This window comes from Pseudogymnoascus verrucosus (assembly GCF_001662655.1).
Source record: "Pseudogymnoascus verrucosus strain UAMH 10579 unplaced genomic scaffold scaffold_3, whole genome shotgun sequence".
Lineage (NCBI taxonomy): Eukaryota > Fungi > Ascomycota > Leotiomycetes > Thelebolales > Thelebolaceae > Pseudogymnoascus > Pseudogymnoascus verrucosus.
Genome location: NW_017263654.1, coordinates 893,611 through 918,104, shown reverse-complemented (window position 1 = coordinate 918,104; position 24,494 = coordinate 893,611). Strand labels below are relative to the sequence as shown.

Here is a 24,494-nt window from a genome sequence, read left to right as displayed (position 1 = left end):
GCACGCGCCCGCCCAAGCTCCCGCACCCCTGCCAGCCACTGGCCGCGGGACTCGACCGAGCAACCAGCCACCCCCAGCAAAAGGACGACCCCAACTCAACTGAAGTGGTCCTCAACCCCGCCTTCCCTCCCAATTGCACCACCCACCACCACCAAAATAACACCACCCACGCACGCAACCGCGACCAAAAAGGACTCCTTCCTCGCGCCCCGACGGATCTCATCATGCAATAGCATAAACAGCAGCGATTCCCATCTCCCAGTTCGCTCGCACTGCACCATACACGCCCGCCATGACATCACCCCCACACCCCGCGCCTCCACCGCTCTCCCTCCATCTGGCCGACACAGCGTTGAAACCGCTTCTTTCGACGGCGGCGCCACCTTCTTCTCAAGCTAAGAATCTCCGCGCCCTTACCACTGCTGCATTGAGTGCGCACACGTCAGCTTCGAGGCTGGGGCTAGGGTACCCGGTGCATATCCTCGTTGAGACAAAGGATGGCGGACCAGTGGCGATGCATGCGTTCCTCGACCCGGAGGCGAAGCGGGGGGAGGCGCTGAAAAATACGGCGTTGCTGGATGTACATTCTGTGGGGGAGGAAGAGCCGCGGCTGCGGAGCTCGAGGGGAAGTCCTGAGGCGGCTGGGGAAGAGAGAGGGGAGGGTGGGGAGCTTGGAGAGGGACAGGCTCACGATCAAGGACATGCGGAATTGACAAATGGAGTTGCGGCGATGCAAATTGGTGCACCAGCTGCAGGAGGCTGCGAAGAGGCGGAGGAAATCGGGCCACCTCTAGCACCGATGCTGGTTGCCACTGTGGTCGCGGAGTCACATAGCCGGATGAGCGAAGCGCGGAGGGCGGTGAGGCGACTAGAAGGTATGGGAAGAGGGTTTCAGGAGCAGTGGGTTCGAGAACGGGAGGAGGAGGAGGGGAGCGAGGCTACGTTGGGCGACCACCAAGCCGAGGGGACAGGTACAGCGGGGGCGAGCGCGCAGGGTAGCTGAGACGATGACGAAAGACGAACAATAAAAGAAGCGACGACGGATCTAATACAAAAAGGAGCGTTGCATAGGAAGGGGAAAAGGTTGGAAAATAGGCGGGGAAATACAGCACCGACTTGAGCCACGGCGCATCACGACCAACAGTGCAACCGCGCAAAGCGGTGCCTAGCTTTTCTTTACTCTCGGCATAAAAGCATTCCTTGCGAGGTCGCAGGATGTGAGGCGTTCCAAAAACTCATCTCCAGGCTGGGTATATATTTGTGCCTTGAAGCACATTGTGCTGCTCTTGGCTACGAGCCGATTATCTGTACATAGCAAAAAGCGTGAACATTGGCTGTCTATAATGAAGACTCTATGATTATTATTTGCGGTGACTGTTAAATTGAGAATGAGAAGTTTAAATTTATAAATCCTTAAGGTGGAGAAGAGAATATTATCCTCTTTAAAACTTCCAATTTTAACGAAGAATATATAAAAAATACATGCAAATTATTTTTATTAAAAATAGTATGTTATAATATTTGATGAGAACATCCCTGATACTAAACAGGCAGGACACAGTGATCTAACGCATTTCATTAGTCGTATCAGCTAATCTTATACTCCAAACCGGTACAGTACAATACTCTGGTCCCAACTATGAGCGGCGAAGTCTGTTCTCGGGCTCCAAGACACGATCCCTCCAGAACTTCTAGCTGCACGCTCCCATGGGCGCTCAGAGTAACCATCGATCCAGTTTTAACTCCCGTCCACCCCTTTGTACGCCGTTCCCAGTCAAGCCTAGATAACCTGTCGTCATTGAGGCACAGTTTCCAAAGAAAACACCTCATTCTCAAAGAGGATATTACTCAGATCCTCGCCCGTGCCGCCATCAAACCCGGTATCTGGCAGCACAAAGCTAGGCGTCGGTGACTTCGACTGCGACTGTGACCTCTCCTTTGCCGTAAGCTTCTCTAGCTCCTGCTTTGCAAGTACGTACTCGGTCTGCAGCGATTCGTACGACTCCGACAGATCGCGGTACTTCCCCTCAAGCTCCTGCAACCGGGCTTCTACCTCCTTGACGTGTTTCTCCTTGCGGTTGCGGAAGGCGCGCTGCGAGGCGCGGTTCTGTGCTCTCCGGCGCTGTTGGGTGTCCGTTAGCCTGCGCTCCGTATTGTCAGTCTTCAGTGTGAACTTACGGAATGTACTTGTGAGGTAGCTGGGTTGGCACCAGCTGTAGTTGCGGGTCGCTTCGTGCGGAGATCAACGTCGTCGTATAGATCCTCGATCTTTAGCTCGATGGTGGCGGCGAGCTGGGAGGCATGGTACATCTCTGGCGTCTCGTACTGGAAAAGATATGGCTGGAATTGGTCATATTGGGTGAGGTTATTGTACTCTTTTGGATCCTGGAGTAGACTGTTAGTCTCGGCACATAGATGGAAGTGTGAATCCAAAGAGGGCTTCCCACTTTCGAAATGTCCGGTGACCCAATGCTTGATCCCCCTGACGCGCTGTCATAGAAGCCTACGTGGCTGGAATCGACGACCGCATACGAGTAATCTTCCCCTTGAAGGGGATTTGTGTAGTATGATCCACCCGACATGGAGGTATTCGTATGTAATCGACAGTAGTATATTATCGGCAGTGTATTATTTAGAGCTGTTAGAGGTCAGTCTGCTGCCTCGGATCCATTTATGAAAGTATGACTACAAGATCCTCATCCATACGCATTTTACTCACTTGTTACGAGATATGAAGCTTTGCTAATATGTGCTATGATTCTGATTATGAGTTGTAGAGGCGAAATTTAACATAGCTGATAAATATCAGGACCAGCACGATAGTTATGCTCAATGACAGTGCCGTGTATGCAAAGATGGGACCAATGATATTCTACTGCCGTTCTAACGTGCGTACGTAGTTGTTATCCCCATGGGTGAGCTGCATACACCCCCGGTATATCCGACCCCCTGGCTCATCCCATCCAAAGAGCGGAGGACAGTAGCATGATCTAAACCGTGGAGTACAACTTGAAATACAACTTGGAACACAACTTGCAAGTATCCGGGTATCTTGGTATCCCATTCCCCCGCGAGTAACTAGCAATGGTGCGAGACCGATGGTTTCTGGGCACGGTCTGCATACGGCTCCGGGTATTTGATAGGCTATTTGTATCAACACAGACTTCCTCAGGGGATCTTAAATCCACATCCCGAAGTCGGCGTATGTTTATAGACTTCGAAGTCAGCACGAAGCCCCTTCCACTGTACCGTGAAAGCGAATAATGAGCAACGAGAAGTGATCGGGTATTGTTCAGATGCCACCATATCATATCGGCCAGTATTCTCCACGAATAAAAGCCCGGAGAGTCATAGATTGTATGTATGCATGTCAGAACAGCTAAAACCATATCAAGCACTCTATTCGCCAGCAGGAGGCATTGGGCGGTTTGGATGCATGCCACACAGCCTGGATAGATTCTGTCGGATTCTTATTGCCACGGGGCTGTGAAGACACCTTGTGAGGGAGATCCTGCGATGCGGCATGGCTTGTGAGAACGTGCTCGACTCGACATACTCTAAGGGGCTAGAGTAATGTCGAAAAGGGGATATGTACTCCCACGGGTACATGCAACGAGGCCGGGTATGCATAACCCATGCAGTGGAAGAGAATATTGATCCATGTGAGCCCGCTCTTTCGCTTCCATAGCCTGTAACTTTACTGCTTACTCAACTGCACCTCATAGTTTAGTATGTGCTTACACTTACAGGCCTTCGTGATGCGCTGGCTGACTGTTCGTGTTGGGCGGGGACAGCGATTGACCACCACCCAATAGCTGCTGCCCTCACCCATGACTATGCTGCGGCGTGCCTTTGAGGTATCTCAGAAATAGATGTCCGGAGGGCCGAGCGCTAGATAGACATTCTTGTCTTCTGTCGTCATACTGTTTCTTGGCGGCTTCAAAGCGGGGATTTTCCCCTTTCCCACATAACGACGTCAATATGGCGTTGAAGAATGGCTGTATTCTCGTGGAGATGGGGCTGAACTGGGTGCATCCATGGTAATCTTTAGTGTAATGCACACGGCTGGCTAGACACGGCAGACTGGACATGAGTGGCAAAACGCTCAGGCAGCACCGGCGACCGCGTGGAGAGATGGATTTGGAAGGTATGATTTGCCGCTGTTTCAAAATCGCTGTCGCTGTCGCGCACGCCGTGAGTGGAGGAAAGTTGCGGCCGTGTTTGTGTGCTTGCATAGGACAGATGGATGTTGGTGGGGGTGGGGTCCAGACTCCAGTATGGCACGTACAGTAAGCAGGAGCTAATACCGACAACATACTTGTCAGGAATTTGATAAGCAAGCCAAGCAAGCCTTGTGGTATTTGTGCAGACCGGTCTTTAATACTTCCAATCAGAGTATATACCGTCTTTCGTTTTCTGGGTTAGATATGACGGTTATCAATAATCATCAGAAATCAAACGCTGGTATGGACGTTGTGTAATGTAGCGTTCACTATACACCCAAACAACCGGTAAGTATCCAAAAATCTTCAGGGCACGAGATATTCTGTCTCGCTCATAGAGATCTTTCAGAGTCTTTCGTAATATCTTGCCATGGAGAGATTGACGGATAAGGCAAGCATGGCGCTCTTCCTTCCCAGAACTTTGGACCCCATGAACTTAGCCTTCATCTAGTGCTCACTGGACGGAATAGACTTCCGCTGTCGTGGATTCGTATCTTGAACTCCGCTGTAGGCTACTTGTTGCCCGCAATTTAAGAAGCACCTCACCTCACCCCCGGGAACGGTGGGCAACCTTGCCCGATCGTAAAATAGCCCCGCGCGGTCAGAATGGCAGGAGGGCATAGACCTATTGTCTGAACTTTGCTGCTGTTTGCCATGGCCCTTAAACCGAACGATTCCCGCCGTCGATTTTCTGAAAGTCATATCATACGAAGAATGCCTGTCTCTTGGAGTTGAATATTTAATTCGATATGAGAAGTAATTAGAATAGTAGCGGGATGTGAAAACCCAAAAAATGCCCTTTGAACTGTGCGTTAATCCACTGCAAGCCGTGCACAAGTCTGTATAAAGCTGAATGAAGCTTTCTCACACTGTTGCCTTAGGGCCTGACACTATTTCACAGTGAAATATAGAGACCGAGTTGATGATTTGGACCCAGTGTGGGCCATACAATTATATGGACTCCGCTTTTCCGCGGTCTCGAAGCTCGCCCACTTTGTGACCTCAGCTCATCCCTGTGTCCGTGAAGATTCTCGTATCTGAATCTTATTGCGGCGCCGTCATCTCGGTGCTGTTATGCTCCCCCACTAAAGTATATATTAGCTCTAGCCAATTAAGGCCATGCCACCTAATGGCAGGGCCTCATGCGCAATGCAGAGCACTCACCGTCTAACGCCACCAAGAACCTACTGACGCAATTATATGCAGCCACCTATCGCACATGAAAGTTTAGCGCGGCTCCTCCAACCGGCACTCCTTGTTTCACATAGGAGAAGAGGGGTTGAACATACCGTTGCAGTGATTTCCACAACCTCCTGTCCCGAGAACAGTTTCTTCAGTTCTTCAAACACCTCCTCGGGGACCCTCACGTTCCTCGTCATCTCATCCGTATAGCGAATAACAGCCCATTGTTTATCACTAAACCCCTCTCGCTTCGTTGCTCCTGCCACTTCAGGGTTGCCCAAGCTCTTCATCCCCTCCTCGCTGACCCCACCCTTCTTAGCCAATGGTGCATGGCTGAGCCACTCGTATGCTGCACCGTTAAGCACAGCAACGCGGCATATGGCAATCTCGCGGATATCATCTGGCAAGCTAGTCTTGGTTCTGATGGCGCCGAGGAAGCTGTTCCAGCCATCTGCGACGTTGGGCGAACGGAACAAGGTGAGATCCAGGGGCTGGAGCGGGCGAGGGGCCCGACGAGCAGCTATGCGGTCATAGATTGCTGCAGACTCCTCGTCGAGACCTTCCTTGCTGTTTGGGGCATATGGGAGACGCATGGTGGGGTAGGGAATACGAATGTTCCTGAGGTGATATGTGGTGATGTGTTTGACTTTGTAGACGGGGAAACTTTATGACAGTTTTTTCTGAATAAGAAAATATCAAACAGGACTTCAATTATTTAAATACAAGATGTATTTGGGGGTTGGACTATGAGTAAATGGAGATGTGTTGCCGAGCGTCGGAGGTGGGGTTGCGGGGTGCTTCGTTCTAGCTCCTACCGGCAACGAAAGGCGGCTATATATATAAGCGCCTCTTGCACCATAACACTCTTCTTGAAGCTTACAGTATTAGCTGCCAGTATAATGTGGCTTCTAAGTTAAGAGCAATCAGAATAATTCTGAGGCAGAGTCATCTTCGAATTTAAGCGCTGAGATTGCCTAGTAACAACAGTTGCCAATGCTCCGACCCCCGATGCACGATGGAAATGCCCATGATAACAACGTAGGGTGCAATCATCGGCACCATTGCACGACTTTTCGTCAAATTTGGACGGGCGAGGTCCACGTTGTCTATGAGATCGATACAGGTCACAATGGTCAAACTGATAACAATAGAAGCCACACAGCCCACGCGTATCACGGGGAACATGTGCGCAGAAAACAAGTAGACTAAGTAGCATACACAACCTGAAAGGCTACTACCAGCTCCCTCTATGTGGAACGTAACGCCAAAAACAGGAAAAAATGCAGCAGTACATACACATGTTGTTAACAACGAGGTCGCTCCGCTCCCCCGTCTCCAGATACCCCCATCGTTCACCCTATCTATCCCAAACCATCCACCTTATTAACCCTATTCGCGGAGAGTGCGTGCATGGCACGGTTTGGCTAATTGGCACTCCGCTATATCGACTTCACGAAACTGGACTCTTTAACAAGTGGCGTCCAAAGTGGCCTTCGAGTTCATCAGGAGGGCAACAATAAGACCGTATAGACCTGTGACACAGCGTTAGACTCGATAGGCCGAAAAATCAATCGGTGAACATACCCAGAACTTCAGCGAAAATAAGGATAAGAATCATTCCCACGAAGAGCCTTGGCTGCTGTGCAGTTCCTCTAACACCCGCATCTCCGACAATACCAATCGCGAAACCGGCGGCAAGACCGGACAGACCTACACTAAGACCTGCACCAAGCTGGATGAAGCCGGTGAACAGGGGCATTTGCTGAACGAGTCCATCGGAAATCAGGACTGAGACGACGAGACCGTAGATACCAATGATACCAGCCATAATGACGGGCACAATGTCTATCCTCGAAATTAGCATCTAGTCGTTGTTTCTTGATGAAGATGTTGGCATACTCTTGACGATCAGATCTGGGCGGAGGACACCCATGGCGGAAATTCCGACACCAGACTTTGCGGTTCCGTACGCTGCGCCAAAGCAGGTGAACACGATGGCAGATGTGCAGCCCATCGCTCCGAAGAACGGCTATATCATATATTAGTCTCGAAGGCTCTTCAAGTCGGTGATGGAAAGTTGGCGGCTGCCAGCTTGGCAATCCCGTAACAGGGTTGACGAGTATCGAAAAGCGCGTTGGTACTCACAGCGTAGACGGGGCTATAGAGAACACATCGTTAGCAGGCTGACTCGTATATAGACGACAGAGAATCATCAAGGAGATGAATATAGGGTGGTGAAGACAATCGTGGATCGGCATAGTTGCTCTCCTCCGTAAACAAGCTTTCAGTGTACATACCAAAGTTCAGTGGCCATTTCGACGGTTTATGAGGATATCCTTTGGATCTTTGGTTGCCAAAAAGGTCAATGGAGCTCGAGATAAAAGGAATGCGGGTTTTCGATGGCTTCGATTGAGCTATAGCTGGCTATCTCTGTCGTGACGATGTTCCAGGAGGTCGTCGTTTCTCTCAAGCTCCACCTGCTTACCTACTCGCGGCTCGGTTGGTTAAACGACACTAGTGTCGATTCGGGATTAGCGCCACTGTAATCGATTTTGAAGGTTGGAATTATTTTCACTGCCTCCAACCACAACTACAACCTCAAAGTTTTTTTCAAAGCACACAGGGCGAGCCAACGCAAGGAACCCTGCAAGCTCACTTCAAATTCATCATCTAACGAATTACCCTCAACCAAACCTCCAACATGTCTGACGAGCAGAACTCCGGTGCCGGTAAGTTTCCCTCCGCTGTAACCAACTTTTTCCATCCCACGCAGACTCTAACATGGACCCCCAGCTTGGCCCGTCGCCGACACGGCCCTCACCCAAGAGATCCTCGACATCGTCCAGCAGGCCAGCCACCACCGCCAGCTGAAGAAGGGCGCCAACGAGTCTACCAAGACGCTCAACCGCGGTATCTCCGAGATCATCATCCTCGCCGCCGACACCGCCCCTCTCGCCATCCTCCTCCACCTTCCCCTTCTCTGCGAGGACAAGAACGTGCCATACGTCTACGTTCCCTCCAAGACCGCGCTCGGCCGCGCCTGCGGTGTGTCCCGCGCCGTCATCGCGACCAGCATCACCACCAACGAGGCGTCTGATCTCATGAACCAGATCCGCGCTCTCAAGGACAAGGTCGAGAGATTGATGATCTAGATTACGCCTGTGGACGGGTGCAAAACGGAGTCTTTCTGAAAATTTCTGTCGCTGGAATGCGACCGGGGTTTGGGCTTACGGACAGGGCGTGGTGGGGGGTTTTTTTCTGATTTGAATTTTGTACAATCTGCTGACAATCGATGCGATCATTGGTGGGTTGCAGATAAATGCAAAAGAAATCTCTTGATCACTCAAAAATATGTTCAATTCCCGTTATCACTTGTGAATGAGATTCCTTGTGACACAGGAAGAACTATTGTGTGAATTTCTATATGTGACATGTCGACTTAACCATAACTCACTCACAGACACACCATTAACCACCAGATCAGATGAAAGTTGAGTTTCAATTTCTAACGACATTCATGCAAGCATTATAAGTATATACCTCGGTGGCGCCAAGTCCCAGGCCGCTCTCACCAGCCAGAGAAATCACCGAACGCCAGGTATGTACCACCAGTATCCTTCCAACCATTGAACACTCCCACCAACCCAGCCAGGCTCCAGCCCAACTCCTCCCTAGGATCTAACGTGAAAAGAAAAGCAATCAAAAAATTCAAACGCATCAGTGGTATCGGGTACAGTGTGGCGGACCGTTGCCATCGGTCCGAAACGCCTGTCCCAAAAAACAACAAAACCATAATAAATCACATGTTCGAATACGGCTCCCTCGAAAAGGCTCAAATCTCCATCTCCGCAGCGACCTCCTCACTAACGCCGCGTACGGGCGCCTTCAGATCCTGGTCCTCGTCTTCGTCATCTGCTTCGTCGTCATAGTCATCAGAGAAGACATCAAGGTCTGATATAAAATCATCATCATCATTGTTCAGATCGAACTCTTCGGACACCGTCCAGTCCCTGCGCTCAATGTCGTCGTCGTCCGGCTGGCCCGTGGCACTGTCGGCCTTGTCGCCAAGCCAGTACCGAGCACGCTTGTTCGCCCCGCTCTCCCTACTCACGCCACTGGCGCTGCGTTTTGGAAATCCGAGTCGGGGGCTGTGAGTCATGATCGGGATGCCACGGACATAGATGTAGGCAACGCGCTTTCGGGCCTTGTTGAAGAAGAGATAGTGCACGCTCCAGATGGAGCCCTCTTCGCCGTCCCACTCGGATTCCTCTGGCGACCAGCAGTAGACGGAGCACTCCTTGAGAGTCATCTCCTTGTCAATTACGGTCCACATACGTGGTCCCCACGCCTGGCTAGCTGGCGCTGCAGACGCGCCTTTAGGTGGTGGTGGGAGCTCTAGGGATGCGCTGGGGCTCGGCCTCAGGTTATACATTGTTGAATCGATATTGTTCATGACTGACTTCAGGCTTCGCTCCCTCCTGAAGTCCGTTGGTCGCAGGATATGGGAGAAGTCATAGTCAGGGTGACTGGCATTCAGCGTGGCGATCAGATATGCGAAAGTCCTACGACTTGATATCTGGCTCAGGGGCCCGAATGGACTTGACCTGCTCAGATCGAGCGATCCTGGCCCGGAAGATTGTGGGGGGGATAGCGAGGCCGACAGCCGCAGCAAAGATTCGTATTGCGACTCTAGGGAGTTTTCGATATTGCGATAGAGCTTCTTATCGGAGCCAGCGGCCTTTGTGGTGTACAGATCACAGCCGCCGACGACATGGCAATCGGGGGTGTTGAAGTTCAACGCGCTGGTGACGTCGTCGAAGTCGCGAAGTGGGAGGAACTGAAGGCTCATGCGTTAGCATTTCGGGCTTGACGTGTCGCGAAGACGAGGGCTTAGAAGTGAAACCTACCTTCATGGTTGCGGCATATACTCAGTACACTTGTGGTATGACAGTTGACGTCTTTATAATCCGGGGTTCAGAGTCCGGATCCACGCGCGATCGGGGGCCCACAAGGTCGCGCGATAAGAACAGTGACTGAGGAGAGACGATAGGGGTTCGGCGTCTAGAGACACCTCTGCAGGATTTGAGTGATCGCGGGTGACAGCTTGGTCGTCTAGGTCGTAGGACGACAGTGAGGGGTTGTAAAGCAGGGCTGATCTGAGGCCTGTTGTAGCTGATGACGAGCGGCTGGTTTCAACCTGAGCTGGGTGCACAGGCGGAATCAGAGTGTAATCGGCCAGACGATAAACGTCTAGCAGGCAATGGAAGCTGGCAATTGCTGGAATAACATGTTATAAGGGCGGGCCGTTGAGTTGTTTGTATAGAGTGATTGTCGCGTCCTGCGGGGTTGTATGATACGGCAGATCCAAGGATAGACACGAGTAGGCGTCACGACCGGATTCGGGTGGATGCCGTCTATCGGCAAAGGGCAAAGGATGATAAGCCACATCACGTGCGATTGCTTGGGGGAACTTGGCCAACGAATCAAACGATGGCTCCTGGCACGTCTTGGAAGGCTTTCGTGTCATTGTTCATAAACTTCAGCGGCTAGTCTGTACATTTTCATTCCATGGCATTGAAAAGTCTGGATTATGACAAAGAGATAGGGATGGGCCGTCAGCCCCTTTTATTACGCATGCACCACGCTGAACATGCCTTCTAAACTCCTGCCATTACACACGTGAATTCATGAATGACGGTTGAATGCGATATAACGAACGCCCTTGTGGCACGCCTATCCCTTTACTCCTTCCCTTCACTTCACTTCCCTTCACTCCAACCCTTCTCACATGAGGCCAGCGCTTTTCAGCCCGTTACTTACCTGTTCGTCTGCCTAAGACACAAGACTGTCGTCAGTGGACGCAAATCAATGAATTGTATGTATTTTGAGTAGATACAGTCCCAGGCGCCGATGGTCCCAAACGCCGTTGCCAATGCAAATCTATGTTTTGCTACATGATCTTCGTGATTTCCTCCTCAACCTGGAGTGGGGGAATGAAATCAGCCGAAAGGATCAGGGTGGCTGGTATGGGGAGAGGAGAGGAGAGGACGTGGTATGGTGGTAGCTGAGGGCGGTGGGGGTTATGAGAAGTATTATGCTGGACTCACCTCCATTTCTTCCAAGCTGTCTTGCTGCCCTATCGTCCTTAAGACGTTCTTTTTACTGCTCTCCTGCATCTCCCCAGCCAATAACAGCTCGTCCAGTATGAAGTATGCCTTTTGGAAGTTGAAGATGATGTCTAGCTCGCAGACGTTCCCGTAGTACTTGTCCATCTGCTCGACGTATCTGTGGACAATCTCGAGGGTGATGAGCTCGTTGTCTGTCGAAGCGCAGCCAGCGATGAAGAAGAGCGAGGCGTATCGGCGGTACACGATTTTCGAGTCTGGAGAAGAGTCAGCCAGCAGTTCAAGGTGCTAGCATAGGAGTGGTATGACCTTTATATTCGAGGAAGTTGCACATGCGCGTGCGCCGTGCCAGGACTAGCTGCGACACATCCTTGATGATCTTGGCCTTCTCTTTCGGCGACAGTGTCGTGAACCATTTGGCAAGACGCTATGAGCAGCATCAGTATATGGGTTTGGCGTAACAGAGAGAGGGGGCGCATACGACTTTACCCTGCCTTGAGAGCAGGATGAGGTAACTATTCGAGGGACGGTCAGCCACGTCTTTCTTGACTGGGGGCCCAGGGGCGCGTGAGGCAGCTGGGGAAGGAAAGACAAAGGCTCACCTGATGGCCATCAGCGCATCAAATCCGCAGAGCCAGCTCTGTCTCTGATGATAATAATCGGCGGGGTAAATGTAGGTATTCGTGGAGATCGGAGCTATTGAGCACGCACGCACTGTAGATGGTATTATTGTTGCGGCTACACCTACTGGAACCTCAAGTTGTCGTAGTGTGGGGGGCAGACAGTGGTTGTTGCAGTTGGCGGGAGGCGGTCGCACCAATCGAATTAGGTAAGTTCTCGCTGTAACTCGGGGCCGGGGAAATCGTCCCTCCCTCTAACGGGCGGATGTGGGTGAGAAAAGCAAAAGCAAAAGCAAAATTGATCCCCAAGTCCGATACAACAAAACGACAACGGGATACCACTTTATTCGAATTTACTTGCTGCGCTTCATTGCTAGCCCTTCAGATCGACTGCTCGACTTTATATCTCACTTCCTACAACCCCATAAACTATTCCTGGCTCACACGAAGATTCCCCGATTCGCTTTTCTGATAACGAACTCCGCCCCTCATATAGAGAGTACCTCGGACCCTTTAGGGACGGGAATCGTTGACGACACCAGAATTTGCGGGATAACCAAGAAAATCGCTCTGGTACCTTCATACGCCCTACGCCCTGTCTGGAGTCGCTAGCAAAAGGCATAAGCAATCAGCAGAATTGCGACATCTCCAGTCTCCATCCTCATAATACTGGTCTTTTTTGGATTACAAATTCATCATCATGACAAGGCTGATCCTTTCCACCTCGTAAGGCTGCCGATCCAGCACTGGACCCTGAAACCTTTTTTCCGCGACTTTCGTACTACCTTATTGCCCCAAAGCTAATTTATCGTCTTACAGCAATATTATGAATGGAGTCTCCTCCATTATTCGCAGAAATGGAGGGGAAAAGTCCAACCAGGAGCTGGTGAACTCGCTGCGCACCAATTTCGCCGCCGCCCAGCAGGATTACTCCCCCCCGCTCTCGGCCTCTCCAACCCCGCCAGTCGATGGCGTGCAGGAGACGAAAGGTCCATCGCGACCGGCGACTTCGATCTGGACGACGAGAGACCATGGCGATTTATACATACCCACAATCGACTGGGCGCTGTCCGGGCTAGCCGAGGAGAGGAGCCAGTACGATATCACGGTCAAATTATTCTTCTTGCCCAAGGCATCGCTGGAGGAGCGCGAACAGATTACTAAGGATGCGGTTGACTTGGTTCTGAAGGAATTGAGAGTCGAGACTATTGATTTATTGATTGTCTCATTCTACGGAATGTCCTTTGATGGCGATTGCGAGTACGCTGCCGACCAGAAGAACTCGGAGCAGGGCAATGATGAGGAGGAACTGGCGACCTGGCCGACAATGGAGTCGCTTCACGAACGCGGGGTCGTAAAGAAGCTGGGCCTTGCTGAGTTTGGCAGCGAGAAACTGTCCAAGTTCATGTCGAAGGTCAAGGTACGCCCTGTTGTCGACCAAATCAACGTCCGAGACTGCTGCAACGTCCCGCCACCCCTCATCCAATTGGCGAAGCAGGAGAAACTCGAGCTCTTGACCCACAACGACTGCAGCGAGATCTTACCGAGCGGAACACTGCGAGAGTTGCTGGGACAAGGTCCTAATGGCGCAGGTGTCATTTCGGAGTTGAAGCGTTCGGCAGATGGTAGCACGAGCGAGATTACACCTAAGTGGGTTGCGAAGTACACTGCTGTGGTGCGCGACAGAGGCGTGGTCGAGAACAAGGGGTACTTCGCCGCAGCGGAGCTGGCTGAATGAGCATTACACATAAAGAGGGTTTTTGGAGGTAGCTTTTGCATTGGGATTACTGGTACTGGTCATCCCACGGCGTTTTTGGTATATGGGATAACGACGCACATATTGAGCTTCTTGGAGAGCACAAGAAGACGGCGGTAGCGATGATGGCAAGTGGAATAGACATAGCCTTGCGTTGATTGCATTTATATGAATAACCCGGCTTCTGCCATGATGCATGTCTATCTTCGCTGTATGATTTCTGTATAAGTTTTTTTTGCTTTCTAACCCAGCATGCTTCTCTTCCTACCCCGCATCCGCACATCCTCCAGCTTCTTCAGCGTCACTTTAGCACCGTTGAAGCTCTCCCCGTACGCCCTTAGTACCTCCCCAAATAGCGCCTCCGTGCCGGGATGTGTACTTCCAAAAGCTCTTTCCAGAACGTACAGATCCACAGCCCGATCTTCATCCTGTGCGCTCTGACTCGCCAGTCCAAAATCAATCAACACAATCTCCCCCTCCAAATCATCCTCTACCGCTCCATTCGCCCCTTCCTTTTCCGTCGGCCTAAGCATCAAATTACTCGTCGTCAAATCCCCATGCACCACACCCACCGAATGCATCGTCCCCACCGCCGCCCCCACCATCGTCATCAACCTCAACACCCTCTCCTGCCCCTCCTTATCATCCAACGTCTTCCCCTCCCCCTTCCTCCTCTTCAACCACCGATTCAGCGCCACGCGCACCACATCCCCCTCCACCCACTCCATCGCGATCCACCCCCCCTTCAATTCAGCATCGAGCGCGTACACAGCGGGGACAGGGACGCCGTCGCGGCGGCACTTGGCGAGGACGCGGGCCTCGCTGAGGATGCGGTGTTTGGTGAGGCGGGCGTCGAGGATGGGGTGGCGGAAGGGTTTTGGGGGGCGGTGTTTGAGGGCGCAGGGGAGGGTGGGGAGGAGGTAGGTCGATTTGTAGAGGAGGGCTTCGGCGCCTTGGGTGATGAGCTGGGGGGTGGTTGAGGAGGGGTGGGTGAGGATGGTGGGGAGGGGGATGATGGGTTCGGAGGCGGCGGTGGGTGGAGGGAGGACCTCGGAGGTCGCCATGGCGGGTGGTGAGGAGGAGGTGGTTGGTTGTGAGTTTGTGGTTGTATTCGTATTCATGGAGGGGTTGAGATTTGTCGTGCTATCGTGGAAATGTTGTTCTGGTGGTGGGATGGATGACAGACGTGGGGTCGGTTGATCCCGCTTTTAAGCCTCGCAGCCTCGCCATCAATGGATTTTATGGATTTTATGGATTTGCAGATTTACAGTACATTAAACGCAGGGTACATGTCACTTTTTCAACGGTAGCACAGCGATGCTAATGGTACAGTCTGCAGCGGCAGCTATGCAGGTCTGAACCGATTCAAACGGGCTATGCATTTAATTGTTGAGATGTAAATATTTCCTCAAAAATGCATAAATTGCCAATTTTGACACGGTAATGAGTGCTCTATTGGCATCGTCTAAACACATGATGCCCAATTACCGTTTGGGCAGTTTTTGTGAAGCAATCAGTTAATGTTAATGCACAGTCTGCACCAATCTCCACGTCGACTATGTACAGGCAGGGGTATCACCGTCCACCCAAAACCAATCACCCTCACCTTCACATCGCCACCATTACGAATGAACTTCGTCGGCTTCACCACACAAATCCGCCAATTCAACTATTCAATATTCACTCGTCTCTCGTCCATACTCTCTCTCGAATTATTCCGCGAGTACTGGCCCCCCGTCCGGCCATGACAATGCCGTTAGAATAGCACCGACATAACAACCCAACCACCCAACATCAACGGCGGTCTGAACCACATCCATGGCTTCCAGCGACCTCCCCCTTGCCGCCCTGACCCTCATCCTCGCGGCCCTCGCCCTCTCCATCCTCGTCATCGCCCAAACAACCACCTCCTACACCTCCGCCTACCTCTCCGCCCCTCTCGAGCTCCCCACCTTCCTCGACGCCGCCGACTTCTCCATCCAGGAGAACGAATCCTACGACCGCGACATCGCGCGCGTCCCCCGCCTCGAGGACAAGATCCGCCTCAACCGGCTCCTGCGCGAGATCCAGAAATGCGGCGACGACCTCCGCGAGGACCTCAACCGGCTTCTCATCGGCGAGTCGGGGACGCGGTTGCGCGCCAGCGCGCGCCTGCTGTGGGCGTCCAACAGGCTGCAGCTGGAGCAGCGCGTGAGGCGGCTTGATCTGCTGCGCACGCGCTTCCTGGTGCTGTATATGGGGCTGCTTGCGCAGGGGTCAGTGGTGCCGGATAAGCCTGTTGTGGAGAAGAGCCCGGAGAGGAGCGTGCCGAAGATGGCGTTGAGGCCACATCTGCATCATGCGCTTACGGAGGGGATTGTGCGGAAGCCGCCGCTGAGGAGGCTGACGACGCAGGCGATGGGGCATAGCAATACGCATATTGGAGGGGCGCAGAAGATGGGCTGGGCGAGCGTGGTGAATGAGCTCCAGATGAGCCCGTTGATGCATAAGAGGCATGCGAGTATTGATGCGGCGATGGCGAATCCGCCTTGAGTGGGGAGAATGGGGAACTGATCTAATGGCGTTTTAAGGGATGTTTTTTCCGGAGAGAAGATCCAGGAGCAGAGGCCAGGAGTTGAATTGGCTATACCACCCGATTCGGGAACGCAAGGGACGAGTAGTGCCCACAACCACGCAAGGACGAAGACCTAGACCACGTACCGTGGAAACGAACAGCTATATGAAGACTTTCGGCATTTCTAGCATTTACAAGGGCGCAGAAGAGGTCGGGACTACGTGTCCTTGTAAGACGAGAACTGTCCACGACATCACGGTGTACGAGTTACGTTCATGATAGATGAGCAGATGAGCATATGAGCAGAACAGAAGTTTGGAGTATCCGGGCGGGGCCACAAGTGGCGATATATACCCATTTCTAACATTTATGAGCGAGCAGGAATGATTCGATTCAATGTAGATAGAAACATTTATACTTAATTCAATCCATTTAACGAAGAAATGCTTAAACCAATTGCCTCGTATCATAGAACTAAATGTTCTCTTATAGTCTTTCATCATATGAATTGATATCCAGGTCCGATCTAAGTCATCCGTAGCATCCTCGATATACCATAGCATATGATCTCATTCATTCGTCAATTCCACTTTTAACTTCCTTCCATACCCAAGAAGCTCTCTATACCTACCAATCACACCCCTTCGCCAGCAGCTCAGCCAACTCATACAGCGCCAACGCATCCTCCTCATCAAACCCACTCAGCACCGCACAATCAACATCCAGCACCGCGACAACCTCTCCGTCAACCAGCAGCGGAACAACAACCTCGCTCTTCGTCGCGCCATCACAGGCAATGTGGTTCGGGAACGCCTCAACGTTATTGACGACCTGGATAGTCTTGTGCGTAGCCGCGTAGCCACACACGCCGCGCGTGAAAGCGATGGTTTGGCAGGCGACTTGGCCGTGGAAGGGGCCGAGAATGAGCTGGGAGGGGGTGGTGCGGTCGAGGACGTAGAAGCCTGGTTGGGGGAGGGGTGTTAGTGGGGTTGGAGGGCGGGGGAAGGGGGATAGGGGACGTACCGGACCAATTTACTTCGGAAAGAGGGGCGGGGAGGGATTTGTAGGCATGCCAGAGGAGGGAGGAGGCGTTTGCGAGGTTGCTGGGGGAAGGGGGTGAGTTGGTTGAGATGGCGGGGTTGAGGGGGGAGTGCTTACCAGACCTGTGGATGTGTTAGGGTTTGGTCTGGGAGGTGGGAGGGGAGTGAAGACTTACCCAGTTCCTTTGGCCTTCCATGAGGCCCTTCATCTGCTCTAGAACCTGCTTGTAGGCATCTGCCCTGGAGACACCTTCTTTGAAGGTCGATGCTTCGGCGTGGGGTGCGGTGTGTTCCTCCTAGGTCAAAATCGTAAGCCTGTTGCTCATACCCAAAGGATGGGTGATGTATATACCATTTTAATAGATGCTAATATATTTTAAATATAAAGAGAAGCTATATGTCGTATACAGTGCAATGTGCTTCGTTGTCTATGTCGGTTTCCAATTCTGCAAGGTCAGCTAGCTCCCCCACCCCCACCTGTAGGTTCCTTGCCTTATCGGCGATAAGGTGCCATGCCCAACACGATAAATGACGGATCGTATAGGAACGCCACAAAACACCATTTAACATGTGCACGCCCTTAATTGGGATACGCGGCACAGAATAAAGGCAGCAGGATCTCCTGCTTATTGCTTCCTTTCTCGAGAAGCCACCGATTGAGTTAAGAGCTGTCCCATTACTAAAGGTCAAATCCGCCCAAGATGTCTGGAGTTCCTTGTCGAGACTGTGTGAGTGGCACTTTGTCGGATAAAACGCCAACAGGAACAGAGACTACAATACATGGGCTGCCGACGTACGTCGCTCTCCCAGAGGGAGAGTCAAAAGGATTGATCGTCTATATTCCTGACGCGTTTGGGTGGAAGTTCAACAACAATCGTGTTCTCGCCGATCAGTATGCAAAGAAGGGCGGGTTCACCGTATATCTTCCCGAGGTCATGGATGGTAAGTAGCATATTTGAGGTCAGCGTGCACAGTACTCTGGCTGACAGCCTAGGCCACGCGGTAAACGAAATGCTTCTTGACCACATGAGCTTCATCACAGCGCCGGCATCCTGGTATACGACGTTATTTGAGAAGCCAATCTACATACTGCAGTCCATACAACATATGGTCCCATTTGCGATCCGTTGCCGAGAGTCAGTGACAATGCCAAGGGTGTTAGAATTCGTGAAAGCCCTGAGAACGTCGCCAGAAACCGCGAATCTCAAAATTGGCGCCGCTGGATTCTGCTGGGGCGGGCTGCATGCTGTTAAGCTTGCACATGATACGCCGTCTTCTCGTGTTCACCGATATGGATCCGAAGCTGGGGAGGTGAAGCCGCTGATAGATGCTGCCTTCACAGCCCATCCGAGCATGCTGAATGTTCCAACTGATATCACTGGAGTCACAGTTCCGCTATCCATAGCTGTTGGAGATGTTGACTTCGTAATGAAATTCCCTGATGTCGAGAATGCCAAGAGCATATTGGAGAAGAAAGGCGACGACCACGAAGTCGTCGTCTATCCTGGGGCTAAGCATGGATTTGCCGTGAGAGGGGACCCAAGGGATCCTAAGCAGAAGGAACAAGCAGACCAAGCAGAGGAGCAAGCAATCGGGTGGTTCTCAAAATGGCTTGCTTAATTAAGCATTATTTCCCGGATCATATAGACTAGGATTCCTGCATATGAATATTGGCATCGTTTCACTTGTTTTGTTTGAATAATGAAAGGCCAGCACACTGTGCATTATTTGCATAGCCACATCCTCCACCAAAGACATGGGCCTTCTCCGGAGGAATTTATAATACTTCAGGTCGATGTTGGACCGACCTGCCTCGCCCTGCGCCTTCATTTGGGGTCGACGGCATTGTTGGGAAAGCCGGCACGCGTCAACCTAGTTTTTATTTATTGGTCTTCCAGGTTATCGCCACACGTCTCTTGTTGGAAAGGAATCAAATCCGAGCGGTTCCAAGCTGCAGAGTCATTTATTTACAGGCACAAAACCAACTTTAACCGTAGCCGCGGCCTCGATTTATGACGTAGCCTTCAGCCTCGCGATGGAATGTTGCACGTGAGGCAGCAGCAAGGCTGGCATCAAACCAATCAACGACATACTTTGGCGCCGGGCTTAACCGCGCATCCAACATCAACCACTCACAATGTCGCACCGGTCTCCAAGAATAAACATCAGACTGACTGAGTGTCATGACAGCGCCTACCAACAATATGGCGGCCTGTCAGGGACCTACCTTTGGCGACAGGATGCACAGGTTGTGGATCAGGGCACCACCACATGGCCAGACGTAGGTCGAGGAGTGGCTTGGGTAGGATGAGTCTATCGCTCATGTCCCAACAGGTAACAGGCAGCCGATATGCTTGGTCTAATTTTGTTTTATTCCATCTTCTTATTGTCTTCCTTTGCCCCTTCATCTTTCATTTTGTTTCGGACTCTACATTCTTGATTTCTCCGTGCCGTGGTTTCCTTTGGCGTCGTCTTACTTTCTTTCTTCATTTCTATTTTGATGATGGGACGCTGGTCGGCTCATCTCCCATATTTTCTTTCCCTTCATTAAGGTCAGTAGATTCCATGCTGAAAGTTCTCCTGCTATGGGGTAATGTGGCCGTGTGAGTGAAGTTAGCTGACATGAAGCAGTACCCTTAAAATGGGCATCTCTACAGCGAGCTTCCTCGCCTTAATATATTTCCTTGCGACTACGGCATCTGTCACAGCCCAGACTTCCTCTTCACCCACATACAACTTAGGAGACGACATCACAGAATTTATCCCGTTATGCGCGCAGTCATGTTTTGCTTCGTTTCTTTCCGCGAATTTTCCAGCGTCCGCATGCACGACATCTCCAACTTTAGATTGCTTATGCACACATAAGAGCTCGACAGGGTACACAGCGGGGGAAGGGGCACTACAGTGCCTTATAGCTGAAGAGAATGTGGGGTTCTGTGTAGGAGATACCAACAGCAGTTCGGCTTCGAAAAAGGCTTATAACATGTGTGCTGGGAAGGCCAATGCGCTACCAAACACGCATGCGGTACTTCGGGCGACTATCATTGTCGATACTGGATCTTCAACGACTGCCACCACCACCACGAGCCATAGCTCATCCAAGGCATCAAGCACTTCTACTACGACCGCCGATTCGAGCACTACCAGTACGACTGCCGATTCTACCACACTTATTCCAAGCACAACATCCGAAACGACGAGCGATTCCACCTCGACGTCAGAAAGCACCGTAGCTGACACTACGGTACCGGCTGCCGCTGAAAATTCCTCGTCAGCTACCCCAGTAGCTGGAACTCAGCTGAGCTCGCCACAGCTTGCTGGTATTGTTGTGGCAAGCGTTGGCGCCGCTGTGTTGGCCATTGCGGCAATTGCAGTTGCAGCGTGCTTGAGGCGAAGACGACGAAGAAGCCGAGAACGAGATAGCGATACCAATAGCCTACCTTTCCAAAACGACCCTTCAAAGGGCGAAAAATACTATCAGAATGGGCTAGGAAATGGGCCCACCGGGCCTGCAGGGTTGAAGAAAATCCCACCTCCAAGGTTCCCACTCGAATATGGGGATCCTGGAATAACCCTTCCGACAGACCAGATTGGGGTGGCAGTTTCCCCAGAGGTAAAGCAATACGCCATGCCTACAAACGGGCTACCCGGAAAGCCCAAGTTACGACTATATGTTCCACCTGAGCCCGTTGCGAAAGACATAGCGCATCCTATGCCACGAAAAGAAAACGATTACTACGACCAAGGAGTGCCGAGCCGAGATAGCGCGATGACCCAGTTTGAAGAAGACAGCACTCCATACACTCCTTTTAGCTACGAAGAAGATAATACCGTATATTACGGTCTCCCGAATGACGACGCAAAATCGTCGCTACCAGCCATCACTCCTGCCACACTTCAAAGGGCGGGTTCTTCCGGAAATGGTCTAAGGCCACAGGAAGTCCGAAAGCCAGGTCTTAGCTTTTCGAAGCCTCTGCAATTAGGCACAGCAACGTCCAGTGTATATTCAGGGCGAAGTTCGCCACGAGACAGCGCAGCGAATTACCAAAACAGCCGACAGCCGCAACAGTCGCCATACCGGTCATACGCACCATATCGACAAGGCTCTCAGCAGGAAGCCGCGGAACTACCAACAGATTACAATAACCAAGCATACGCACCAGAAACCACACTGGTGCCAGCCCCCCTGCGACGAAAATCCCACGTCAACAACAGACGCAGCGCCGACCTCTCCCCCGTTGTCGAATCGCCCGTCTCCTACCCCAAGATTCCCAAATTATCACCTACCTTCGCCTACCCGCCGCCGAAGCAGCCAAATTTCCAGCGTCTGCAGAATCCGCGGATGAGTGCGGGGAGTGGAATGTCAACAGAGAGTACGTCGTCCTCGTTGCTGGAGAAGCGGCGGGGGAAGGAGCAGGCGGATGCGTTGGTGCTTGGGGGGGTTGATGGGAGGGCTGCGGGGGGTGGGAAGAATGGCTGGAGGGTCGTGCCGGGGAGCGGCGGTGGGAATGGTGGGGGTGATTCTGGGTGGAGGCCACAGCAGAATGGGAATCAACGTTCATTCATGAATTTGCAGGGCGAGCGGGGACAGGTGCCTATGAGCCCGAGTCCGTGGGAGCTGACGCCGAAGAAGATGGGGGATGATTTGTTTTTGACTGTACGATAGAGTAGATGGGATATATATTACGCTTGAAATGATATGCTACCTTGGCTACGAGCTTTCGTGGAATGTTTCCTCGCCTCTCACTACAATAAAGGGTGTGGCTCAAAAGCCATAGAGATGGTTAAAAATCGGCATCTCAAGCAGTCTCATTCTTGATAATGCCTTTAGCGCGGCAGGTCAAACATTGAAACTGCGACGTAGAAGCTCAACATTAGGACTCACACTGGACAGCTCCCGGAAAAGATTGGCAATGCCGCCCTGAATTTCTACACACCTGGCCATCACCACATGCGAGCCAGCCCGAAGGTCGTTGGAGAAGGGGTGCCCTTTGCTTATGACATATTTTGAATCCCCTCTCTCTTCTCGTCACTGCTCCACTAGTGGTGTCGCGACGCCTCTGTCACCGGAGCATTCTCAGCGCCGGTAGGGCTTCTTGCCACGGTCTAATCAAATAGAGGAGCTATCATCTACGGAATGGTATTCGGGTTGTCAATGAACTTACCCCTTGTCGATGACATTTATTGTAATGGTGCGATGATGGAAATTACTCTGGATGGTATTGAGAGCACGATCCCATGACCGGCCTCGGGTTTGCGTGCAGATGGGGGTTACGAGCACGCGAGGTTCGGTAATCCTACGATTATCCATTGTAATTACGATTATATCAGAGCCATATTTCCTCCCGTTCTTACCTCGACGTCTTTAATTAATGCGTGTGCCGCTGTGATGTAGCCAAATCCTAAACACCTCAGCACAAAGTGTCATCCATATCCATTGGTGATTGGTTTTGAATACGAGGGGCCTATACGAGGGGCCTAGTCTCCACCTCGCTATCTATAGCAAAGCCCTTACCAGTAGACAGACAGCGGCATGGCCTCGTCCAAATCATGCCGTTAGCCCAGTTGACAGTGTATCTCAGCTTATTCACTTCCATAGGGGTCGCTTTCGCTGTTCTGGCGTAGAACATGCGGAATGCGCACAGGCTCGGCACCAAGCCCATTCCTTCTCATCACGGGATATCATCCATCTGCGGGCCCAGGCCCCCGCCAGTGTCTCACACCACGAAAATCCAAAATCAATAGCCAGACCGCCCACGCCGTGCTAGAGAGAGAGCGGTAACCCGAGAACTGTTCGCCGGCCGGAGATGTGTGGTGATCGGGGTCCGTCCAGCTGAGACCGCCGGGACTAAATTTGGCCGGCGTGGTCTGGGCTAGCCTCGCTGTTTATGCACAGACAGTCGGGTCGTGCGTTGGCCGCCCACGGGAACGAAAATCAGGGAAAACATTCTGTCGTGATAGGGGCGAGCGAGGGCGATATTAGTAGTTTGTCGGTCTGGTGCTCACCGACCTATGACTTACCCCGGACTGTACGCGCCGTCTGCGACAATCACCGAACATATGTACAGTTGTTTATCGCTGTTTGGATGTTTCCCGGTGCGGTCGGGACAGCGCCAGCTGAGGATGACTGGTGCATTGGAGGGGATTGACAGGGCTATGCCGGAGGGGGTTAGTGGGGGGGTTGGTAGGGCGTGCCGGGCGCGGCGTTTGCGGCTCACATCAGCTGAAAGATGACAGATGTGGCGGCGGGGGATGCTGGGAATGGTGGGTTGGGTTGTTGTGCACCGCAGATCGGAGGTGAACTACTGTTAAGTTGCATACAACGGCCGCAGGTATTGTTAATATTGCTATGGAACATGCAGATGTTGGAAATCCTAGGCCGGCGTCGAGATTTGAGAGATGGGGATTGGGATTGGCAGACGGGAAAGGGATGGGAATGTCATAGGCTGGGAGATGCGGAAGTTTGTGTCTCTGATTGTGGGTGGCAACGGCAATGAAGCGGGAGTGGAAGCCAGTGGTGGAAGGAGTGGAGTAGAGCGGGAAAGAGGGTAGTAGTGAATAAATGATGCAGGCAACAGAGCAGGTTCTGTTTCCGTTTTTATTGTCTCGTACCAAGATATGCAGAGACTATGCAGGATAGAATGCGGGATAGTATGTGGGATAGTATGAGGTAGTATGAGAAAGTAGGGGATATTATAGGATAGTATGGATATGATATGGGTATAGTATGGGTTTGTATGGATTAGTATGGGTTAGTATGGGTATACTGCGGGTGTAGTGCAGTGCAGTGCATGGTTGTATGGCGCACGATGATGCTCTGGTTCCAAATATCGACGACATCCCAGGTGAACAAGGATATGTACAATATGGGGCGTATGCATACTTTATGCACGGTATTGGTCCCGAGATGGCCAAGGGATGGCCGAGAGATGGCCCAGAGAGGGACCAGAGAGGGACCAGAGAGGGACCAGAAAACTCGAATGGGGTCATATGG

The 24,494-nt window shown here is 51.8% G+C and overlaps 12 protein-coding genes across 12 annotated transcripts; 6 read left to right on the top strand and 6 right to left on the bottom strand.

The window, feature by feature from the left end:
• Positions 1–77: 77 nt before the first annotated feature.
• VE01_01337 (uncharacterized protein) lies at positions 78–1,429 on the top strand. The gene has a single exon (XM_018270861.2). The coding sequence runs from the start codon at positions 293–295 to the stop codon at positions 1,001–1,003; it is 711 nt and encodes a 236-aa protein (XP_018134584.1). The 5' UTR covers positions 78–292; the 3' UTR covers positions 1,004–1,429.
• Positions 1,430–1,795: 366 nt separating this feature from the next.
• Positions 1,796–2,582, bottom strand: VE01_01336 (uncharacterized protein; the record flags this gene model as incomplete). Its single annotated transcript, XM_018270860.1, has 3 exons — positions 1,796–2,122; positions 2,179–2,385; positions 2,448–2,582. 3 exons carry the CDS (start codon positions 2,580–2,582, stop codon positions 1,796–1,798), a joined length of 669 nt encoding a protein of 222 aa, XP_018134423.1.
• A 2,272-nt stretch (positions 2,583–4,854) lies between these two features.
• Positions 4,855–6,156, bottom strand: VE01_01335 (uncharacterized protein). Its single transcript, XM_018270859.2, has 3 exons — positions 5,513–6,156; positions 5,388–5,433; positions 4,855–5,308 (listed from the first exon to the last, which is right to left on the bottom strand). The coding sequence occupies exons 1-3, from the start codon at positions 5,996–5,998 to the stop codon at positions 5,268–5,270; spliced, it is 573 nt and encodes a 190-aa protein (XP_018134583.1). The 5' UTR covers positions 5,999–6,156; the 3' UTR covers positions 4,855–5,267.
• Positions 6,157–6,511: 355 nt separating this feature from the next.
• Positions 6,512–7,845, bottom strand: VMA3_1 (H(+)-transporting V0 sector ATPase subunit c). The gene is made up of 5 exons (XM_018270858.2): positions 7,703–7,845; positions 7,551–7,563; positions 7,305–7,434; positions 6,990–7,250; positions 6,512–6,937 (listed from the first exon to the last, which is right to left on the bottom strand). The coding sequence occupies exons 1-5, from the start codon at positions 7,717–7,719 to the stop codon at positions 6,873–6,875; spliced, it is 486 nt and encodes a 161-aa protein (XP_018134582.1). The 5' UTR covers positions 7,720–7,845; the 3' UTR covers positions 6,512–6,872.
• Positions 7,845–9,027, top strand: SNU13 (RNA binding protein snu13). The gene is made up of 2 exons (XM_018270857.2): positions 7,845–8,134; positions 8,199–9,027. The coding sequence occupies exons 1-2, from the start codon at positions 8,107–8,109 to the stop codon at positions 8,555–8,557; spliced, it is 387 nt and encodes a 128-aa protein (XP_018134422.1). The 5' UTR covers positions 7,845–8,106; the 3' UTR covers positions 8,558–9,027.
• On the bottom strand, positions 8,878–10,765 carry MAF1 (RNA polymerase III-inhibiting protein maf1). Its single transcript, XM_059463349.1, has 2 exons — positions 10,313–10,765; positions 8,878–10,242 (listed from the first exon to the last, which is right to left on the bottom strand). Exons 1-2 carry the CDS (start codon positions 10,316–10,318, stop codon positions 9,238–9,240), a joined length of 1,011 nt encoding a protein of 336 aa, XP_059320043.1. The 5' UTR covers positions 10,319–10,765; the 3' UTR covers positions 8,878–9,237.
• Positions 10,766–12,436: 1,671 nt separating this feature from the next.
• On the top strand, positions 12,437–14,157 carry VE01_01331 (uncharacterized protein). Its single transcript, XM_018270855.2, has 2 exons — positions 12,437–12,876; positions 12,970–14,157. The coding sequence occupies exons 1-2, from the start codon at positions 12,851–12,853 to the stop codon at positions 13,886–13,888; spliced, it is 945 nt and encodes a 314-aa protein (XP_018134421.1). The 5' UTR covers positions 12,437–12,850; the 3' UTR covers positions 13,889–14,157.
• Positions 13,985–15,090, bottom strand: BUD32 (serine/threonine-protein kinase bud32). Its single transcript, XM_018270854.2, has one exon. The coding sequence runs from the start codon at positions 15,025–15,027 to the stop codon at positions 14,149–14,151; it is 879 nt and encodes a 292-aa protein (XP_018134581.2). The 5' UTR covers positions 15,028–15,090; the 3' UTR covers positions 13,985–14,148.
• Positions 15,091–15,196: 106 nt separating this feature from the next.
• VE01_01329 (uncharacterized protein) lies at positions 15,197–16,916 on the top strand. The gene has a single exon (XM_018270853.2). The coding sequence runs from the start codon at positions 15,725–15,727 to the stop codon at positions 16,436–16,438; it is 714 nt and encodes a 237-aa protein (XP_018134424.1). The 5' UTR covers positions 15,197–15,724; the 3' UTR covers positions 16,439–16,916.
• On the bottom strand, positions 16,787–17,975 carry VE01_01328 (uncharacterized protein). Its single transcript, XM_059463348.1, has 5 exons — positions 17,853–17,975; positions 17,677–17,796; positions 17,619–17,623; positions 17,484–17,563; positions 16,787–17,422 (listed from the first exon to the last, which is right to left on the bottom strand). Exons 1-5 carry the CDS (start codon positions 17,853–17,855, stop codon positions 17,088–17,090), a joined length of 543 nt encoding a protein of 180 aa, XP_059320055.1. The 5' UTR covers positions 17,856–17,975; the 3' UTR covers positions 16,787–17,087.
• Positions 17,976–18,201: 226 nt separating this feature from the next.
• On the top strand, positions 18,202–19,120 carry VE01_01327 (uncharacterized protein; the record flags this gene model as incomplete). The annotated part of the gene is made up of 2 exons (XM_018270851.1): positions 18,202–18,442; positions 18,495–19,120. 2 exons carry the CDS (start codon positions 18,202–18,204, stop codon positions 19,118–19,120), a joined length of 867 nt encoding a protein of 288 aa, XP_018134426.1.
• A 1,363-nt stretch (positions 19,121–20,483) lies between these two features.
• VE01_01326 (uncharacterized protein) lies at positions 20,484–22,189 on the top strand (the record flags this gene model as incomplete). Its single annotated transcript, XM_018270850.2, has 1 exon — positions 20,484–22,189. The coding sequence occupies one exon, from the start codon at positions 20,484–20,486 to the stop codon at positions 22,164–22,166; it is 1,683 nt and encodes a 560-aa protein (XP_018134427.1). The 3' UTR covers positions 22,167–22,189.
• Positions 22,190–24,494: the final 2,305 nt, after the last annotated feature.